The sequence below is a fragment of the Ictidomys tridecemlineatus genome, chromosome 6 (assembly GCF_052094955.1).
Source record: "Ictidomys tridecemlineatus isolate mIctTri1 chromosome 6, mIctTri1.hap1, whole genome shotgun sequence".
Taxonomy (NCBI): domain Eukaryota; kingdom Metazoa; phylum Chordata; class Mammalia; order Rodentia; family Sciuridae; genus Ictidomys; species Ictidomys tridecemlineatus.
In genome coordinates this window covers 138,304,816-138,325,875 of record NC_135482.1, presented here as the reverse complement: position 1 = coordinate 138,325,875, position 21,060 = coordinate 138,304,816, and the positions used below count along the sequence as shown (strand labels likewise).

At 35.5% G+C, this 21,060-nt stretch overlaps 1 protein-coding gene across 4 annotated transcripts in view; it reads right to left on the bottom strand.

Moving 5' to 3' along the window:
* Positions 1 to 20,183, bottom strand: part of Dach1 (dachshund family transcription factor 1) — a 390,816-nt gene extending 370,633 nt beyond the window's left edge. The window contains exon 1 of one of the 4 annotated variants that reach the window (XM_078015803.1): positions 18,764 to 20,183. In XM_078015803.1, the coding sequence (XP_077871929.1) occupies positions 18,764 to 19,608 (845 nt within the window). In that variant the 5' untranslated portion in view covers positions 19,609 to 20,183. The remainder of the gene's footprint in view (positions 1 to 18,763) is intronic. The other 3 variants (XM_078015802.1, XM_078015806.1, XM_078015805.1) reach the window with 3 other exon arrangements.
* Between the last annotated feature and the right edge of the window lie 877 nt (positions 20,184 to 21,060).

The following is a 21,060-nucleotide window of genomic DNA, read 5'->3' as shown; positions in this document are numbered from 1 at the left end:
TTTTTATTTATTTATTTTTAATTTCAAGAAAGGGTTTTTCTTAGGGGCTCACTAAATTGTTGAGGCTGGCCTCAAACTTGTGATCCTCCTGCCTTAGCCTCCTAAGTTGCTAAGGCTACAGGCATGGACCACCAAGTCCAGCAGCACTCTGATCTTTAAAAGCAGTTAGAACCTACTTTTAAAGACTCTTAGAGGGAGTGAAAGTGATGCACGGTATAATGCACACAAAAATAGTTCTCTTTAATTATCAAACTGCAAATGTATGTACTTTTATTTTTGGTCTGACTATTTAAATGTTTAGGTACTTCAAATATTGCATATTTGTAGATATTTCATAATAACAATAGAGATAAAGATAAAACATCAATTTTATAAAATCATATGTGTATGCATATGTACAAAGTTTAAATATTTGTACCTAAACAACTGTAAGAACATAGAAACATTCAGAAACTAACAACATCTTTAAACATACCTAAGAATTAGTGTTAAATATGTTTTTGGATTTTTTTAGTTTCTGCATGAAAATCTAAAACATATGTATTTATATTAGTGTTTTAATTTCTTAGTAATAATCAAAGAGTCTGATAATGAATAATCCCATAAGAACATTTTCATATAATTCAGTAATATGAAAATAAAATTTCTATGAGACAGTCAATTGTATTTGCAATAAATGCCTACTATGTGCCAGAAGTAAACTAAGGATTCTAACAAAAATCAGTACATGAAACTATTGTATCAAAAATCCAAGGAAAGTGATTATTAGTCAGTAGAAATTAAATTCATTCAAGATATAAAATCTGTTGATGAATTTGAGCAATACAACTTTAAAGCTGATCACAAATATTTCAAAAATTTTAGGTACATAAAGGATAGTGTGCTTCTGGTGAATTTTAGGCATGAGATGCTTCTGTAGACAAATGCCAAGGAAAAAATCAATCAGCTTCAATTTCAATAACCTACTAAATTTCACAATAGAACAAGAGAGAAAGAATGTGTATTCCATAATTTACAAAAATGTCAAGACATTCCAATAAATCTATAGATAATGGCAGAACAATAGTATTCTGACACAAGGACATTATATTGTATTGATGAGTTAACAAAATGTTTGTCAGAAACCAAATTTTATGTTAATATGCTTGAATTCTCATCCAAAGTTTATTTTCAAAGCAAGAGACTATAGAAAATAATCATTTGGAGATTTTAAGATTCTTGGTGATAGAACAATTATAAATTACATGTTTAAGAAAATTCTGGACAGTGCTCTTGCCAACTTTAAAGAAAATCAAAGATTTGATAATGCCTGATTCAAACCTCTCCAGAACCTTAGGCTTTCATAAAAAGTTATATGGTAGTCACTATAGATATTGAAACTATTCTCTTCCAAAATAAAATAAGTTATTTTCTCTACATGAAATAAGTTATTTTCTCTATATGAAATAAGATATTTTCTCTATATGTGCTGTGATTATATTTTGTTTTATCTTGCTTCTCAAAAATTTTACCATGTTAACCTATAGTTTAGTTTCTGCATAAAAATCTAAAACATGTTTCAAAATATCTTGAAAAGTTAATGCTGATAAATTTTAATAAATATTGTATACTGGACTTTGTTAATTTTCAGAATTCACAAATTTTTATTTTTATTTTTATTTTTTTGTTGTTGTAGATAGACAGAATGCCTTTATTTTATTGTTTTTATTTTTATATGGTGCTGAGAACAGAGCCCAGTGCCTCACACATGCTAGGCAAGTACTCTGCTGCTAAGCTACAGCCCAGCCCACAAATTTTTATTTTTAATACTTACGATTTAATTGGAATTTCTTTAAAAAGATGATTAAAGCGTGATAACAAGAACAATTTTCTTTCTGCTTTATAAGCTTTTTTGGTAAAAGGAATTTTAAAAATTCACTTGGGAATTATAAACAGATAACTTCTCAAAAAACAATTTCTAAAACGTTTTAAAATAATTATTATCACATTCCTATCCTTTTTTGAAATAAGTAAATAATAATAATAATAATAATAATAATAATCCTAAAAACCTGAAATTAAGTTTCCTAATTTTTCTTTTGAAATGTCTATAAATGAGTAAATCTCAAATTTACAATTATTTGGGTCATGACTTTTTTTGGTGTTAATGGCAATTTCCTTTTGAAATAGCATAATGATATTTTTGTGGGAAATGATTCCTGAGAATGCTACTTGTTGCTAATGTTATAAAAACTGAATTTTTCCTATACATATGGAGAATTCCATTTTCTTGCTAGCCTAACCAAAGGGAACTGAAGAAGACAAAAAAATTCAGTTGACAATCACAACTGTTGTATACATCAAAGTTCTGAAAATATTCATTTCACCATCTGAGAGCACATACTAGACTCAGTACTGTGGCCTCTTGTTCAGTGCACTATGGGCAAGAGATGGTGCCTTTACACAAGCCAGTGGATCGATTAGTCTTGGTAGAATCTTATTTTAAGACTCTTTAAGGCACTGATTTATGCACAATTGATCTGATCAACCAGGCAGTCAATGTGATTTATTAGCTAAGATGGCCAAAACCCTTTTTTCTCCTTTTTCATGCAGTAGTAATTCACCTCATTAGAGGTAGAATCATTATAGGAAGCTATTGAGAAATAAGAAGTCAAACCTGCTGGCCTGACTCCCTGTGTCCCCCACTTATGGATCTACCAAACAGGAATAGCTAGACGCTAGGGCCGAAGGTTCTGTGCATTTATGGAAGCCAGTGTGTGCACACTGTGGCTGGAGATGGATGGAGTAGATTAAAGGGGATTCTAATATTCCTTCACTCAGAAACATTTCCAGACGGCAAACTCATTCATTTAGCCTCGTGAGAAACTCATTCATTTAGTTTCTAGCACATTTTTTTTATTTAACTACAGTAAGACAAATGACTTGTATTACTTTGTAATTATGGGGTTTAACTAAACATAAGACTAACAATGTGCATAACAAGGGTTGGCAACCTACAGAGTGCATGCAGATATGTGTGCATACACTTGAGCACACACAAAAACACACACACACATACACACACACACACACACACATACACACACACACATGCACTTCCACACAAACAGTTTTTTCTAAGGGCTGAACACACATTTGAGTTTGCCAAGACTTATACTTGCTGCATTATGTCAGTGTGGGGAAACACTATGGCTCTTATACAGTATAAATGGTCATTTCCTGTTGGTAATGTCTATTCCCCAGCCAGACCCTGGACCCTAAGTCTCTACTGAGTATTAAGTACCTCCTTGAAATTTAACAAATAGCTCAAAAAATGAGTGTAACTGAGTAAGGTATGACCATTCCATGAGAGTTCTACTTCAACACACTCTTACTCAACACCTCCTTGCTCTTGAATTCAATTTGCTTCTATAAGTTCAAGGCCAGGAACCTTAATTCTAGTTACCCAGGTCATGCATTTCCTGTTGACTTCATAGAAGTTCCTCACATCACAGCAGTATCAGGAAATGTGACCTGCTAATAGCTTCCCCTATCCGTTATCCTTCTCTTAACTTCTGCCATTTCCCTTCCTGCACCCCCCCCACTACCCTGAAGGCAAAAAATTAGTATTCAGTATTCACTGTTTAACAACCACACATTAGAATGACTATGTAGTACAAAAATGTTCTGGGACAGTATCTTATTTCACTGAACGTGCTATATAAATTGTGAATAGATTTAGTTAAAAAAACATCAGATTTACTTAAGCCCAGTTATGTAATTTATATATATATAATATATAATAATATATAATATATAATATGTAATTTATATATATATTTATATATATATATATTTATATATATATATAGTACTTTTGATTTACTCTGACAAATGACTCCTTTAGAAATTTCTAAATGAATGCACAGTGTTTACACTGAACATCATTTCAATAATCTTAAAATATGATGAAAAGCAAGGTAATCTGCAAAACATATGAATGATTTTATAACTCTTCCAGAAAGTAAGGTACCACCTGTTCTTACTACCAATCAGTAATGTCAAAATGCCATGAAGTTTAGCTATTGAGTTGGTTCAAAAGAACTACCATTTGTGATATGCACTTGAGCTGTGTTGTGTGCATCTGTGTGTATGGTTGAAACCACACACTGAAAACTAGAAGTCTTTACCAAAAAGATCCCATGTAAAAGTTGGCAACATCAAAACCATATCAGCAAAGTGAGATTATCTAAGAGCTGGAGTTCTTATTCTCATCATTGCCATTGACCAGCTAAATGTTTTCTTCAAACTTCTTCTTTAATAGAGATTAACTATAAAAACAAGTAACTACTTCTGATTTTTGTTTAAAAACTTTAACTGGATTGTCATTTTAATAATGATCTATATATTAAGACTTTAAACTCCCTCTTTATGATACATTTTATAGTTTATATTACATTTGGCATATTACATGATAATTGGTAAATGATGTATTAGTTACCAGTTCAATTTATTTATTTAGTCTCACTCTTGAAATAAAACTTTGCCTGTTATTGATAGCTTAAAAGAATAGTTTTTTCCTTTAGTTAGTTGTATTTTCTTGGCACCAGATGTATAAATACAAGACGACACTCCAGGGAGACTATTGAGTTCATAGATAGCACATTTCTGGTTTGTTAAAATCATTCACCCTTTGGGCTTATGAACCACAAAGCACCCACAGCTCAGCAAATCCCAGCATAGCACATGTCATATCACATCTTACTGCTTTAATATAGTCCTCACATTCTACCCTCTCAGTACAGGTAAGTATCTCAATATCATTGCGCACAGCAACAACTGACATCATTGTCCATGGAACACAGTTCTGTCATTAACTAAGCGTAGTTACTATATGAAGAATACCACTTCATCTTAAACTTGGGACTGATGGGATGAATATTGCAGTTCAAGACCCCAAATGTTCTTACTATTGTCTTGAATAATTTGGTTCTAAAATGAAATAGAGTCTAGTAATTCTCAGTGTGCTTCCGAATTGGTTTAAACTGTGAGTGTACAATCTCTGCCTGGTTAAGCTCCACATTTACATGGAGAAAGTGCCAATGAGTAGGTTTCATCAGACATTCGTGGAAGCTGTCTGGCCAATAGGAATGGTTTGAAATGGTTCCCTAATCACTGTTGAAATCACTGATAGTACTGTCTGTCCACACTATGACAGACAAAAGCTGAAATGTATTAAACATAGCAATCCATCATCCTGCAGATGGGAAGCAGGAGCCAGCGGAGTTCAGAGGCAGTGACTACCCGCTGCTTAACAAAGGCTGGAGTCCTGACAGTTCTAGTCCCTTCCTAGCTCTTCACTGCCATCCCTCCATCTAAGATGAATGAGTGCAATCAATGAGGGAGAAAGCCTGCTGAGGACCTCAAATTCAAACATTGTTACATTTAAAGTGCTACTTTTTTTTTTCTAACCAGAACCATTGCTTAAACAGTTTTGTGCAAGTACAAGATAAGTGAACGAACTACAGATTAAAAAAAAAAAAAAAGTATACTCTTAGAAAATATTTCATCGGTGTACCACTAAGTTTGGTGAACTAGCTTTGAAATAAAGCTATGAAACTAATTCAGAGGAAGTTAAAAAAAAAGTTATCCAATTAAGGGTAAGGTTTACATTGTTTGGGACAATTTGCTAGTGATGTTCCCTTAGAATAGCCAAGAAATTGTTATTTTTAAATAAGTACTAGAAATGAATTACTGTTTGTTAAAGTTTGATTCATTTTGCATAGTTGATTCTAATAAGGACATGTGAACTTCAAAATAGCCAAAGGGAGAGGGTGGGGGGAAGCCCTCAACTGCTAACAGCACATTAACAAAGTATAGAAACGAAAGACACTTTTCTTTAGATTTCAGCCTTGTCATTTCCAATTTTCTGCTCCTTGGACATGCTTGTATTCAAATTCTGGAACATCTATTCAGCATATCAATCCTAATTAGACAATCTGGGTCTGGAAAGGATGAGAGCTGGGTCATTTGCATAATTTAATCATAAATACTCAGTGATACATATTTCCAAATGCATTTGTACAATTATCTTTTCATCCTTGGGGCAATGGTATTAATATGATTAGGCAATATTTCTGGAAAAAACAGACAAGTATGCACTCTTTTTAACTGCAGCTTAGGGCGATATGAAAAATTAATTAATTTCTGAAGAAAATCAATTTCTCTACGTGACCACATTAGACATTGCTAAACCAAGACTCAGAAACCTCTCTCAATCACTATGTTTTATCAGGCCCTTCTAAATTCTGATTAGTATGTGAACAGTTCAATAGAAAAACTGGTAATGTATCAAAGAGCATCTTAAATTTTGAAGAGATCTTTCTGCCTACTTTCTTTTTGGGTATACCACTCTGCCTTACTTTAATGCATTGTTATTTAACCAGTCAATGAGAAGCCTGTGAACTCATTCTTGAGTGATCTTTTATTAATGTACATTAACCAATTTCAAGGACAACAGGATAAGGTTACTTTTGAAATGCTTTATCAAGAAATTTGGATTTATATTCATCTAAAATAATCTTAATTCACACAAGACTGTTTACTGTGAAAAAATATTAGATGAACCAAGTCATCTTAAAGAGTACTAACTATCATAAGAAAAACACTGTAACATTCTTAGCAGAGATATAAGAAAAACACTGTAACATTCTTAGCAGAGCTATAAGAACCCAGGTGGCTAATCTGATTTTTAAAAAGAGATTCTGCTTTGTATGTTAATTAGTGCAAAAGAAAGAAGTGGCATTTGTGAGTTTAAATGCACTATTCTTTTCTTTTCAATCAAATGAAAAAGTAGAAATTACTGCATGCAAATATTCAATATTCATTTAATTTGCATAAAGGTGCTTGAACAAATTTTTGATTCTAACAAGCTCATTTTTCATGCGTTTTGTCTTTCATCCTAATCTAGCATCTGTCATTCCTTTTTGAAGTTATTATCGGCCCAATTCCCTCTTGGACATGGTTGCTGGGTGACCGGTATCTTAGCACCCACTTTGACAGGAACAGATGTGAATCTGATCAAGAGATTTCCCAAGGGTACCTGAAATCACAAACAACTTTTGTGAAAAACAAACAGCATTCCTGTCATGGGCCCTTATTTAACTCACTCCCCAAAAGAAAGAGCAGAAAAGTTTACTCCAGACCAAATATACCATTTGAATTTCATGTCATAAACTTGGGATAAAATGCCTTAATAAAAATAAATTATGTATTTCACACTGATAAATTGGAGAAATCCAATCTAAATATCAACACCTCAAAAACTCAGAGTTTGTTCTGTTGTTGTTTAGATGTTTGTAGGTAAATTCCATTGTAAAAAAGCATTTCTATTTCATTTACAATTTTACTATTTTCCACCAAAAAAAAAGAGAGAGAAGAAGAAGAGAATAAGGTTAATTTAGAAGATAAGAATATTTTAAAAGATGAAATTTATTTTGTGACTAAAGGCTTTCTATTTTGTGTATCATGTAGAATTCTGTACAATGTTACAAATTTGAAGTTCCATCTCTTCTTTTAAAATAATATTTTTAATGTGATTTTTTTCCCCCAGTTCATGTGCTGTGTCCCATCAATCATGTTTGGAAAGAGAGTTGTAAGGTGCCACTAGAAGACAAAAAAAGGTCATAGAAACTTCACATCATCACCATTACAAAAGTCAGAACAGGTTGCCTTTCCTGAAATATATTCTTTTTTAAGACCAGCATAATGATCTTCTAGTCTACCTATTTCTCCTTTCTTCACACTTAAAAAAATATGGGGAACAATGGTCTTGTTAAGTCACCATGAAAGTAGTTAGAACAAATTTTCAAATCAAATATATGATTGGACTTTGGTATTTTATAAATATGTCATTAAAGTGATATTAGTTGATATACTTCTATTTCATGCAAATGATGTGTCAAGGCAGAAAAAAACTGTTAGCTTACTAAGAAAGTAAGACTTTTGCTACATAAAGGCCAATAAAGTTTAAAATTCCAAATATTTTCTTCTTGAACATGACTTAGTGAAGAAAGAATTGTACCTTCCATTAGAACCCTTCTTTTTTTTAATGTTTCCCTATCTATATTCCAAAGACTGACTTATTATAGCCATTCTTATAAGGAAGTTTTATGTTTAGTTCTTATAGAGAAATATCTAATAAAAATATCTTCCACAAATGGTTTTAAAGATATTAAATTTAAAAAGTGAAAGTGTTTGAAATTCATTTAAATATTTAATTGGGAAAGGAATTTACTCATGTCAACTCCGAAATAGAACAATGGAATCATTTAACACCATATTAATTGTAATAACAAATATACGTGGTGTTTTACCATTTATAAATTATTTTTACATAAGGTTGAGAAGTTGGCCCTCATTCAGTAATATAATGGCGGTCATTAATACTGTAAGTTTTATAAGCAAAGAGATATTATAACCTTACATATTCAGATAATTTACTCCTTGCATATGTGTGATACATCATTTTGATATTACAGAAACTAAGCAAACTACTACATACCTAAAATCCTCTTTAGTTACAACATTTTGTTGAATTGAATTCCAATTTAGACCCATTCCATGTAACTAAAGTGAATCCAACTAAAATAAAAGGATCTTTTATTTTAAAATAAAATAAAACTACCTTCATTTGCTTCTATTAATGGCAAAAATAGGCTTTTGGAAACCCCTTCAAGTAGTCTAACTAAAAAAGAAAATAAGGAATATAACCATTTAAAATGTAACTAAGAAAAATTAGATGCATTCATGTATCTTATGATGAAATATGTTATAACCAAGAAAAACTCTTTTCAAAAGTTTCTTCTCCTAGTTGGACTAACTCATTAATGCAGATAAATTATTTCAAAAGTGAAAAATAAATATTTTCACCTGGAATTAAATTTGTGTTTAAACTCCCTAAATCTAGGATATATACATAGATATACATGTATATTAGATATTTGTCCAAAAAATGACATTAAAACATAATGAAAGAGCTGCTTTGGCTTAATAGTACAATATCATTAATGAATAATTTTTAAAAATTTTTCTAAGAATATCAAGTGACTAAATATGGTAGCCATACAGGTGTTAACAGAAAGAAAAAAAATCAAATTTGACCCAGAAGGCTTCAATATTAAGGTTTGAATTGGGATCAGTTCATTCCTTTCCCATGGGGTAACTTGTATAAATGTAATTCTATGGTTTCATAAAAGCAGGTCAAGTTTCTATCCCTGGGGGTCTTTTGGCAATTTGAAGCATGGAAGCACTGTTCCTAGCTACAAGTTCAAATCTGCATGTGCTGTCAATGGTGTGAAGAAAGAATCAGTGAACAGCAGACATACATTCATCTTTGATTATCATACACACTTGTCAGAGCATTCTTAGAGGGTAAGAATACAGGTATCAGATCACAAAAGTCATAAAATACTTCGAAACCTCTCTCTCTCTCTCTCTCTCTCTCTCTCTCTCTCTCTCTCTCTCTCTCTTTTTCTCTTTCTCTCTCCCTGCCCCCCCCAAGGCACAAAGTGATATTAAATGTTCGTTTACATTAAGACAACTAAATGCAAAGATGAATTTCTGATCAAATAATTATGTGAAAGGCTTATTTATTACATACAAGATGTGGGTTGTTTTCATTTCCATATTTTTGATGAAGCAGAAACTTAAGTAGACACTGTTTTATAAGCTGCTTTCTACTTTGAAAAAGAATGTCTGCTTGCTTACATTTTTACCAGTGAAGTAATGACTTGACAAATGCCATGGAATGATTGAGAAAGTAATTGATTTCAACTTAACTGGTCCTTTACCAGGTGTTTTCAAAGACAATTACAGCCTACTGCAAGAAGTGGTAATACACATCTCCTTATGCAGACCTGAAGATTAACCCACTGACCTCATTCCTAACTCATCTCATTGATGGCAAGGCTTTTAGAAGACAGTCACTTTTCTTCAGGTTATGAAATTGTTTTCCTATCATTTATCCTCTGATTCTAAAAATATACTTGTTCTGAAGTTCAAGAAGCAATGAGATAAAATAATAAAATAAATGAAACAAGAACATCAAGCACATTTAGTGTTATTCAATAATGTGCAAAATCTAGTACCTAACTGTTGAATATTTACTTCATACCAATAAAATAATTTCCACATATGTATCTTTTAAATAGCAAATTAAAAGTATATTTTAGTTATAAAAATTAAGATCTAGGAAAATTAGCTAAGTTTTTAATCATTGTCAGTAACTATACATCGTACACTGTATTTTAAAATATTTAAGTTTAAATTATTTCTTTTACAAAAAACTGCATCTTTTGAATTTCCTTAAATTATCATGAGGTAAGTAAAATGTGCTCCTCATGTATTTTATGCCTGTATAAATTCTGAAAAGAAAAAGTAAAGCCAGTTTTATTGATAAGCTATTTGTCCTATGGCCCCATATCCTGTACTTGTGTGAGTGTGTGTGTATGTGTGTGTGTGTATATATACACATAAATATATATGTGTGTAAATACATAGACTACAAATGAGCTTAAGATTAACAGGAATAGAAATGCCCACTACAGAGATGTCTAAAATGATGATAAAAATTTTACACTTGTTGCACAAGCAAGAACATCTGAGTATAAGGTGTGTGACTGGTAATATGAAAATCAAAAGTACTCCAACTAATTTCTTTAAAATTCAAAGGGACTATTAAACTAGAAAATGCCTAAGTCAAGCAATATCATTTCAGAGAATTTGCTTAAATTAAGTTTAAACATGAGATTTTAAATAAAAACTAAGAATACTGTGAATATATCAGTATATGTTAGCAGAACTATGATAAGTTCAAAGATATGTTATGTCTTCAGTGATTTACTTTGTTTACACATCAATAAAATCTTTTAAAAATATAACACTGAAAACATAACATGATGAATTATTGTTAGTTTTAATAAAACTTCAGGATATAGTTTAAGATTTCAATAAAATATTTCATTTGCCTGATATGTGAATATAATAAAGTATTTCTTGTTTAACACATACTAGATATTTATTTTCATTTCCTTTAATTAAGATATGACCCATATGCCTTAAATGGAATTTACAAGTATTTACTGCAAATGCTTCTACATGGTTCCATTAAATAGTTCCCTTTCATCTAGCACACTTTGTTTCCTGAGATATACTTTGTTTGCTCTTGAAAAAACAGTGTTATTTTTTCCTGTTGTGATAGGAAACATACTTTAATTATTTAGGAATATTAATGCCATAAAAATACAAAGATAATTTAAAATTGTGAAATTTTAATCTATTATGTTTACTTCTCCATTTATTTATACTAAGGAAATAAAAACATTCCTCAATTATTCCTCAATGTGACTCATCAAAATTAATTGATTTTTATGTTGCCTATTTCAATATTTGCTTTATGAAAATTATGGCTTAAAGTTTTTTGTCAAACATAAGCACTATTTCAAAATTCTCTATGGGATTTATAAAGGTCTATTATTAGTCACTGTGTTGTATGACAGATCTCTTGACCTTATTCCTCTAATCTAACTGGAATTTTGTATCCTCCAATATCATCCCAACCACTGGTTACCACCATTCTACTTTGTTTCTTAAGAATTCAACGTTTTTAGATTGCACATAGAGGTGAGATCAGGCAGTATTTGTATTTCTGTCCCTGCCTTATTTCAATTTAACTTCTTACTAGAAATGCATAATGTATTCCAGATATTGTATTCAGTATATAAAATGATTATTTTAGATTCTTCTGTAAAACATTGTTCCTCTCTCTCTCTCTCTCTCTCTCTCTCTCTCTCTCTCTCTCTCTCTCTCTCTCTCATTACTCCCTAAAACTTGTTTTAAAACAAGTGGCTTTCAGTGTGTTTCTGTGCTGCATAGTGTAGGATATTTCAATATATTTATATAAAAAAGACCAATTAAACAATGACATAGTAAGTTGTGCAGTTTAATCAGTTGCCTCTGGCAACTTCCAGACAAGTCACATACTTTAAATGTGCAGAAGATTCCCACCTTAAAATCCCAAATCTACTACATGCTATTTTGGATCAGAAAACAAGAAGGCCACACCTTGAGTAAAATTCAGCCATTGGCACATGGAGTAGCCTATACAGAAAATTCTAAAGATGCAGTTTTTGTTTTTGTTTTTTTAAGTGGGAGAATGTTTTTCTCTAATAAATGTAATTCATGCCAGAAGACACTAAGAAATTTAAAAATGAACCTGTGCTGGGGTCTTTAACTTTAGATTAAATTGCAATTTGGGTGATTTTCTCTATTTAACTTGACATATAAATATATATTTTTAAATTGCACATTTGAACACTTATACAAAAAGTTAATCATTTAAATGCCTACAACCAGCAGCAATGGTCACACTCTCAACAGATTCTCAGAATTCTTCTTCAACTAAATAGGTGCATCAAAATAAAGAGAACCACTAGTTAATCTAACAATAGCTCATTAGGACTGAATACAAATATCTTATCCTTGTATTCTTTGTTTTGCAAAGCAAGAAGTTGATAAACTACCTACACTACTCCAATAAAGTCATTCCTGTATGTGACATACCCTAAAAAGCAAAAATATCAGCAAATAAAAGTTATTTTAAAATACAGATACTTTAGCATAAAATCACTTCTGATTAAAAATACTTTTGGCAAATTGAGAAAAGGGAAAGTAAAGGAATTTCAGCACAATGTAGGTTCACACAGAATCTCTGCTATGTTTGAAATATGTGTAGATGTGAAAAACCAGAGCCTTTGATGTTACACTTACTGTCCAGGTTGCATTAAGTGTTCTTTTAATTCAACATTGTCTTTTTTTAAAAAAATTAACCAATGAACAGAAAAAATATAATGGCAAAGGGTTGCTTAATGAATTCCCAAAATCTGAAAATATGTAGATTTAGCTAGGTTATTTAAACTGTAGCATTTATATAAGTACATATATTCGCATACATATATACATTCATATATTTTATTATTGTATGTTATACACACACACACATGCACGTGTGTGTGTGTGTGTGTGTGTGTGTGTGTGTGTGTGTATAACCAACCAATCAAAATCCACTGCCTCAGTTAAGAAAATGGCACATGCTAGAACAAACTAAGGTCATATTGTTTTAACAATTCAAATATAAAATGACAAACCCTTATCTTGATTACATTTTTAATACCTAAATAGTCCATATCAATTTCTACATTTCCTATCATTTTAAAATCATATAACTTGATGCGACTTTTTGTATGAACAATTTAGAAATTACATCCTTGAAAGAAAAAATTTAAACAGTTTAAATTTAAGCAGAATTTAAAAAAAAACAAGTAACAGAAATCTTAAAATCAAAATGTTTAATGAAATCTGGAAGACTCACCTGTACCTATTTAAAAGACATACTTCAAACTAATTTCTTCACACAAGGATTCAAAGGGAGACAGTTTACAACCTGTGAGAGTTTCATTTCCTATTGTATTCTGCAATGATTGTGTTCTATATTGCTAATACAATGCTATTTTGATGACTATTTCACTTGATTGACAAAGGCAATTGTATGAAACAATTGAGTAAAATAACTTGGAAAGGTAAAATAATCCTAATTGATAGTCAAAGCACAAAATTGTCTTTAAAACAACAACTACTTGGTTGCACATTAAGCTAATTTATAAATGTTACTTACATTTCAAAAACAAAGCATCAAGTGAGAAACAATAAAGCATATCATGTTTCTGTATGCTGGTGAATCACACCTAGTAAATCGCCAAAGAGAAGGGTGATTTATGCTCAAATCCTGCCAAGACTTTAATCAATATTGGGTGTCACATCTCAGGGGACTGGGGGTGGTATCGAGGCAAAAAGAGGGTGGCTAGTATTTGTCTCAGTAATTTGTATACAACTTCAGTGAAATATAATAGATTAAACAAAAAGCAGCAGCAGATTTTAATAATAAAGTAATGATTTAAAAATACTACACAAAATGCTTAAAACTGTATAAGAGAACACGGAGTGAAAAAGCCTGTCCTGGTCTTCATTCTTTATAATATTTGAAGTGTCACAAAATAAAACATAATTTGTACAAATCAAATTTCTTCTCTTAGAGCATTAACTGATAAACTATAGAGTTCAGAAAGCAAAACATCTTAACCAAGTGCACTTTTAACAATAATGACTGTGATATTTTTGGAGACTAATTCCAAGAAAAATATCAAGTTGAAAGATACTACCCAAACAACTGTATTTGAGCCATGTAAATCTAGGTTAGAATATTTTTATTTTATTCATACATTTGTTATTAAATTGCAATTTTCTAACATATTTAAAGTAGAGAGAAATAAGTTCAGGGACCAAACAAACTTTCATATTTTATGCCTTGGTCTTCTAATTATGTTGCATTCCTTTTGAAATGTTATAAAATGAGACACTAGGCTTTATAGGAACCATTAATCTACTGTAATACAAAAACTTCAAAAGCATAGCCTCTCTTCATTTGAAGTAATCCTTGAATTTCTCAGTGCCAAGTATCATAATTATCTGTTAGAAGGAGTGAATCTGGATTTGTGTTGAAACTTTATCGATGCATGAGTCTGTGCCATTGAAAAACAGGCAACAGAGGAAATGTTAAATAAATATAGACTGTTTCAGCTTGCCATCTTTATTAAAACTCTCGACAAGAAAAATCAAGCCAAGAACTAGAAAAAAAAACTTATACTTCTTATACTAAAATTTTGTTCAGATATTTCTATTGAAACATAAAAGGCTTAGCAAGTCTTTCAATTTTATGTCCATGAACGGTATCAACTTTTAAGGAAAACAATATTATTTGTTAATATATGTATATATGTATATATATATATATATATATATATAATGTCTAATAAAACTAACTTGAATCTATTCAAGTTTAAAATTTCCCAAATTTAGAGCTATATAGAAGCTACATCACAATCTGGTTTGAAACATCGTGAGACAAGATCATCTTCTGACAATAATCAAAGAAATAAGCATGTTAGATAACATAACACAAGAGTCACATTTTATTACTTGAATTCACAGAAAGATGAATCCTAACCCAAATCTACAGACAGCAATTGACTCGTGCAAACAGAGACTTCATCATGTACATAATTACTTTTCTTTTGTTGTTGTTGTTGTTGTTATTTAATGGTTAGCAGTTAATTAAGTGACCTCTATTGCAATAGACAAGTCCATGCAACTAATGTTTAGTTTTAAAATAATAATTGGAGGAAGCTGGACAAGGTCAGAGTTTGCCCCTTGACAACTTTTAAATATATTTTCTTACATTTTCTTTCATGTTTTGAGACCTACACTTTTTAGTTTTACTATCTAGCAGGTGATAGTCTCTTTTTCATCATCTAGTGATAATGACAGATGGCTTAAACATTTACTCCAGTTTTCATAGACAGCATACAAATACAAGGGTCCCAGGCAAATCAACTCTACTCTAAGGATTGCTGCTAACTTACTGAGCCACTTTAAGCATAAACTCCAGTTTATGAGCCTTTCTTTTCTTTAGCATCATTTTGATTCCTTGGATTTCCTGGTATTAAGTAGTTCTGAGAGTCATAATTAGATATATGTTCTATAAAAATCTAAGAGTACTAAGATTTGATATTTCTTTCACTCACACACACATACCATGTGTACCTATGTATTCATAATACTATCTATACACTATATATAAATACAAACATATACACATGTAATTTTATATAATTTGCCTTCTTGCACTATTTCTCTTATAGTCTGTGTAAATTATGTCCTTAGTCTGTTAAATAGCTAGAGTAGAAACAAGAGTGAAAGGATCAATATGTCTAGATAAATGAAAAAAAAAAGATTTTTAAAAGCAAAGTTGTAAATTGGATTTAAATAAAATGGAATTTTTTAAATTTAAAATGCAAAACATTTAGATTGTTGCTTTCAAAGTAAAGAAATAAAACAACAACACTGGTAATTACCATTGAAAATAATGATGTCAGCATTGTAATATGCAAACAGTACATTTTGGTGAAGGATAGTTCAATTTTAAATTTAAATTTTCTTTTTCTTTTCCTTGCTGTGGTGGGGATTGAACCCTTCAATTACAAATTTTCTATTTCCTTAGTCAATGACAGAGTTAGGAAAACCTAGGTAGATATCAACAACTACACTTCTTCTCAGGTTAATGACTACATATTTGCATGTATTTAAGTTTGAGCAAGCTTTTTAGTTGGTATAAGATCAAAATTCAAAATTAAATCAATAAACTTCCCATATTTAATTTAAAAATAACCTAAAATGGGATTTTAGAACAACACATTTAATTGCAAAGTATTAAGGCCAGGTAATTGAAACATAATTAGAGTAACGATGAGATATTTTTGGAGGGATGAACAGTTCCACTGGATTTAACTTATCTTAGTTCTGAAAGTTTAAACTCAGAGCTGTTAATCTCAGGGGGAAAAAAGAAAAAAACTTTTTAAAATGTCTAGTTAATAACTTTAGGACTATTCTTCAACCATTTGATGAGGACTTTAAAGTCTGAACAAAAATTCACAAAATAAAAATAATCAAGTGTTACATTAATTACAACATTATAATGCAATCACTGAAGGAACTTTTCTCAAACAATTGTGAATGTGTGTACTAAAATGGGCATTGATTATCTCTACAATGTGTTCCATACACACACACACACACACACACACACACACACACACACACATAAAATGCGCGCGCGAGCGCGCGCACACACAGCATTTGGAGAAAACCAGCCAGTTACCAATTTATTGGACAGCCAATTTTGTAACAATCGGATTTGAACTGACTTAATTTTTACATAACATTCTTCAGAACAACTCCAAAATAATAGTCTGTCCTGGTTCGAATGTGGATTTGGGGCAAATATTTTACCTTATGGATGAGTAAGTGAGTAAGAACTCCAATTGTCTGAGTAAATGATGTTTAGTGATCATGGTCACCCCCACCCCCATCTCTACTGCCACCTGCCCATGCACTTGGTCACTCATGCGCGCATACACACACACACACACACACACACACACACACACACACAGAATATACTAAAAAAAAATTCAAATTGAAGGTTCAAAACCGAGATATACATCTTTGTTTCATGTGAAGAAAGGCAAATAAACATGGAAAAGAATGTCTGGCAAGGTCAGGATAAGACATGTGCTTCTTTGAGTTTGAGTCTTTTGGGGTTTACAACCTTCTCCAGCAGTACCCAGGAATCTTTCTCCAAGGAAGGAATCGCTAGTGGCTTTTTGCATTATCATTTTTACCTGGTCTCCTCTCTTTCCTTCCACTTCAGCTTCCCTAGCTCTTCTAGGGACACACACTAACTCCATTCCTTCGGTCTTTAAACTTATTTAGAAGGTAGCGAAGTTTCCGCTTAAATTTTGCGCCCTGTTCCCACGTGCCTGCCTGTGGTCTCCAACTTTCCGTATTCGCTTTCTCTAGGAATCTCTGAACTTTTCCCTCTGCGCTTCCCTGAAGCGAGCGGTGGTGGGGACAAAGCGGAATTGCGAAAGCGAGTGGAATCTTCATTTCTACCCCAAATTGACAAGTTACCCCACTCCCGCCCCCTCCTGGTAGAACCTCCCCCACTGAGCATCATTAGCATAAAACTGGTAGGGCCCTGGGACCTATCCTGAAGCCTCCTCTGGGCGCGCCTTTGCGGGGCTGGAAAGCCAGCGCAGACAAGTATTCAGGCCCGCAGAGCATCCCAGTGCAAAACGTGCACCTGCTCCTTGCGGGAGCTACTGGCCTTTAAAAAAAGAAGAAGAAGATGAAAGAAAGAAGAGAAAAAGAAAGAAATGAAAAAAGAAGTCGCACTTTGAAATGAGTGAGCAAGCGAACGCGCAGTGGTCTTCCTTTCCAGTCTCCCTAGTTCGGCTTTCTAAAGTCTGGGGCACCCGCTCACCTTCCCCAATAGAAGAAAACCTGCTGGTGCCCTCGCATCTGTCTTGGGGCAATCATAACCCCTTTATTTCCTTTGCACACGCACACGCTCACACGCGGACACACACATGCGCACACACACGGACCCTCCCTTCGAAAAGCTGTCCCTTGGGACTTGGGGCTGAACTCCCTGAGTGTACCCCGGGATTGCCCAGGGTCTCTCAGCCTCAGGAGTCGTTCCCTATCTGACCTCAAAGTGCCCTCGTCGACTGCCAACCCACTCCCTTGGCCTCCTAACCGGCGGCTCACCCGGAGAGTGTCTCCTTGCTCCAAGAACCCTGCGGGGCAGGGTCACGACCTCCCCCCGCCCCGGGAGGTGCCCAGAGGCTTGCGGTGGAACCCAGGTCCCGGGGAGCGCACACTCCGGCAACAGCTCGGAGAGAGGTTCCCAGAAGCCGACGCGCGCCGGGAAGGGGGCAGTGGCTCCTAGAAAGGCGCCGTCCTCCTTCCCGCCCCCTCCGCCCTGAGTCTTGGGGTTCCCAAGCCCCACAGCATCCAAGAGCTGGCGGCCAGTCGAGCAAAGATTGACCTGGCCGAAAGAGAGCTAGATTTGGGCAGAGTGAAGTGCCAACTTGTCAGGGGGTCGGGCGCGGCTGGCGAGCTCCGAAGAAGAAAACCAGAGGGCCGCGCTCGCAAGGACGCGCGGCTCGCGGGCGCGCGGAGCAAGCAGAGCCGGAAAGGGAGCAGGGAAAGGGCGAGGAGGCGGGTGGGAAGGGGCCGGGGGCGGCAGAGGCTACACTCTGCTCTTTACCTTGCGTTGGTGCAGTCATTGTAGAGAGTCTCGAAGTCCTTCCTGGAGATGAGTTTGCAGCGGTTCACTCCGGGCTGGATGGCGCCCAGTCCCCTCAGGATGCGAACCTGTTCCACATTGCACACCACCGGCGTGATCTCCAACCGCTTCAGCTTGGTGTAGACCGTGTGCAAGCCCCCCACCAAGTGCTTCAGGAACAGGTCGAAAGCCTGGGGCAGGCAGATCAGCTCGCAGCCCTCCACCGTGAAGGAAGCCACTTTGGCCCCCCTCAGATCCACCATTTTGCACTCATTATTCTGGGGGGTGTTTTCCACTGGGGACGGGGTTGAGTACACGGGTTTCCCGGGGAGGGGGCCGCAGCTGCTGCTGCTGCTGCTACTGCTGCTGCTACTACTGCTACTGCTGCTGCTGCTACTGCTGCTGCTGCTGCTGCTGCCGGTGCTCGCGTTGATGGGGGTGCTGGAGGCGCCGCCGCCGCCAGCGCTAATGCTGCCACCGCCGCTGCCGCTGCTGCCGTTGCTCCCGGCGGCCAGGCTGGGGTTGCAGTTGCTGCCGCCGCCGCCGCCGCCACCGCCGCCTCCGTTGCCGCCGCTGCCGCCTCCGCTGCCGCCGCCGCCGCCGGGAGAGGTGACTGTGGCCGCCGCCGCCGCCGCCGCCGAAGAAGCGATGGGCTCGGGCCGGAACAGAGTTGGCCCAGAGGACACGGAGGGTCCTATGGACGGAGCCGGAGACGAGGTCGCCGAGGAGGTGGAGGTGGTGGTGCCAGAGGAGGAAGCAGACGTGGAGATCGGGGGTTGAGGGGGGACCAGCTGGGTCGGAGGGATCAAAGCCGCCGGCACTGCCATGGTCACATATAAGGGGGGAAACAGAAGGAGGAGAAGAGAGGGGAAAAGTTGCCACACACCTCCGGGAGGGGACGGGGGAAAGGGGGGAGAAGAAGCAAGAGGGGCAACAACAACAACAACAACTCTAGGAGAGGACGAGGAGAAAGGGAGAGAAGGGGGAAAAAGGAGGTGAGGGTAAGAAAGAGCGAGCGCAGGAGGGGCGAGCGAGAGAGGCGCTCTAGAGAGAAACGCACAAAGTGTCCCGCAAGTCGAAATGCGAGTCCTCTCCAGGGGCTGGGATCGAGGGCTGGTTTGGGGGGGGGGCGGGGGCGGGGAGGGTCGGCTGTTGTTGTGTGGGTCCCCGCTCTAGCACAAAGTTAAGGATGAAGGTGGAAAGGAGGAGGATTGAGGGACTTGGGTTCTCCCTGGCAAGTACATTGATCAAAGATTGAGAGGGGAATGACAGAGAGAAAATGAGCTGAAAAGTGCAGGCTGCCGGCTGGACGAGTTGTTGTTGTCACACGGTGCAGAGGGGAGGAGCTCCGGAAACTTGAAATACCCTTTGAAGCCGCAAAAACCTCACTCACTAGTATTAACCCAAATTATCCAACCAGGAACTCGGAGCAGAGACTCCGAGAGCGCGAGACGTAGGGGGAGAGAGGGGTGGGGGGAGAGAGGGAACAAGAAAAGGAGGAGGGGAGGGGGAGGATATGGAAAGAAACTGTGGGAGGGACGGAGAGGAAAAGCCTGGGACACAGAAGTGGCGATCGGAAAAGGAAAGATAGACCTTCGTCTGCTTTTCTTCTACTACTACCGTTAGGTTGCATGTCTAATATTCAATTCCTTCTGCGACGACTCGTAATTTTTTCCCCCAAAGCTTCTAAGCCATCGCCTGACAACTTCCACAGGAGCCAGAGCGCTCTGAGTTCTCCTTCAAGGATTTAGGATATATCTCCAAGCGTTTTGGCAAAGAGATTTAAATGAAAACAACACATCCCTGCTTCATGATTATTAAGAAATTATTTTGAGGAAAATTCACATGTAAGCAGAGCGTAATGTTTTATGCGTCTGATTGTTTTATTTCTCTAATAAATTATTTATTTTTTATAAAGATAGTGAAAATTTCAGGGTAGCTTTCAAGTTGTGGGGAGAAAAGTCCAAAATCGCTTAAGAATAACAATGTTTTATATAATCCCTTCCCTCCTGATAGACTGCAAAAATAAATACTTGCCATGAGATAGATCCTTTAGAGTAACTTCACTTTCACCCTGAAGACAGGTCAGAAATGCCTGTTATACTCAGAGAATTCAAAGAGATTTGGACACCCTTAAAGACTTAAAAACTGGAAAACAAAGACACACTGATTTTCTCATCCAAAACTCTATAATTAATTCACCTGTCTTTCAGAGTAGCCAACCATCCTCATATCCTTTAAGACCCAAGACTAGTTGCTAGTGTGTTATTTAAGTAGCA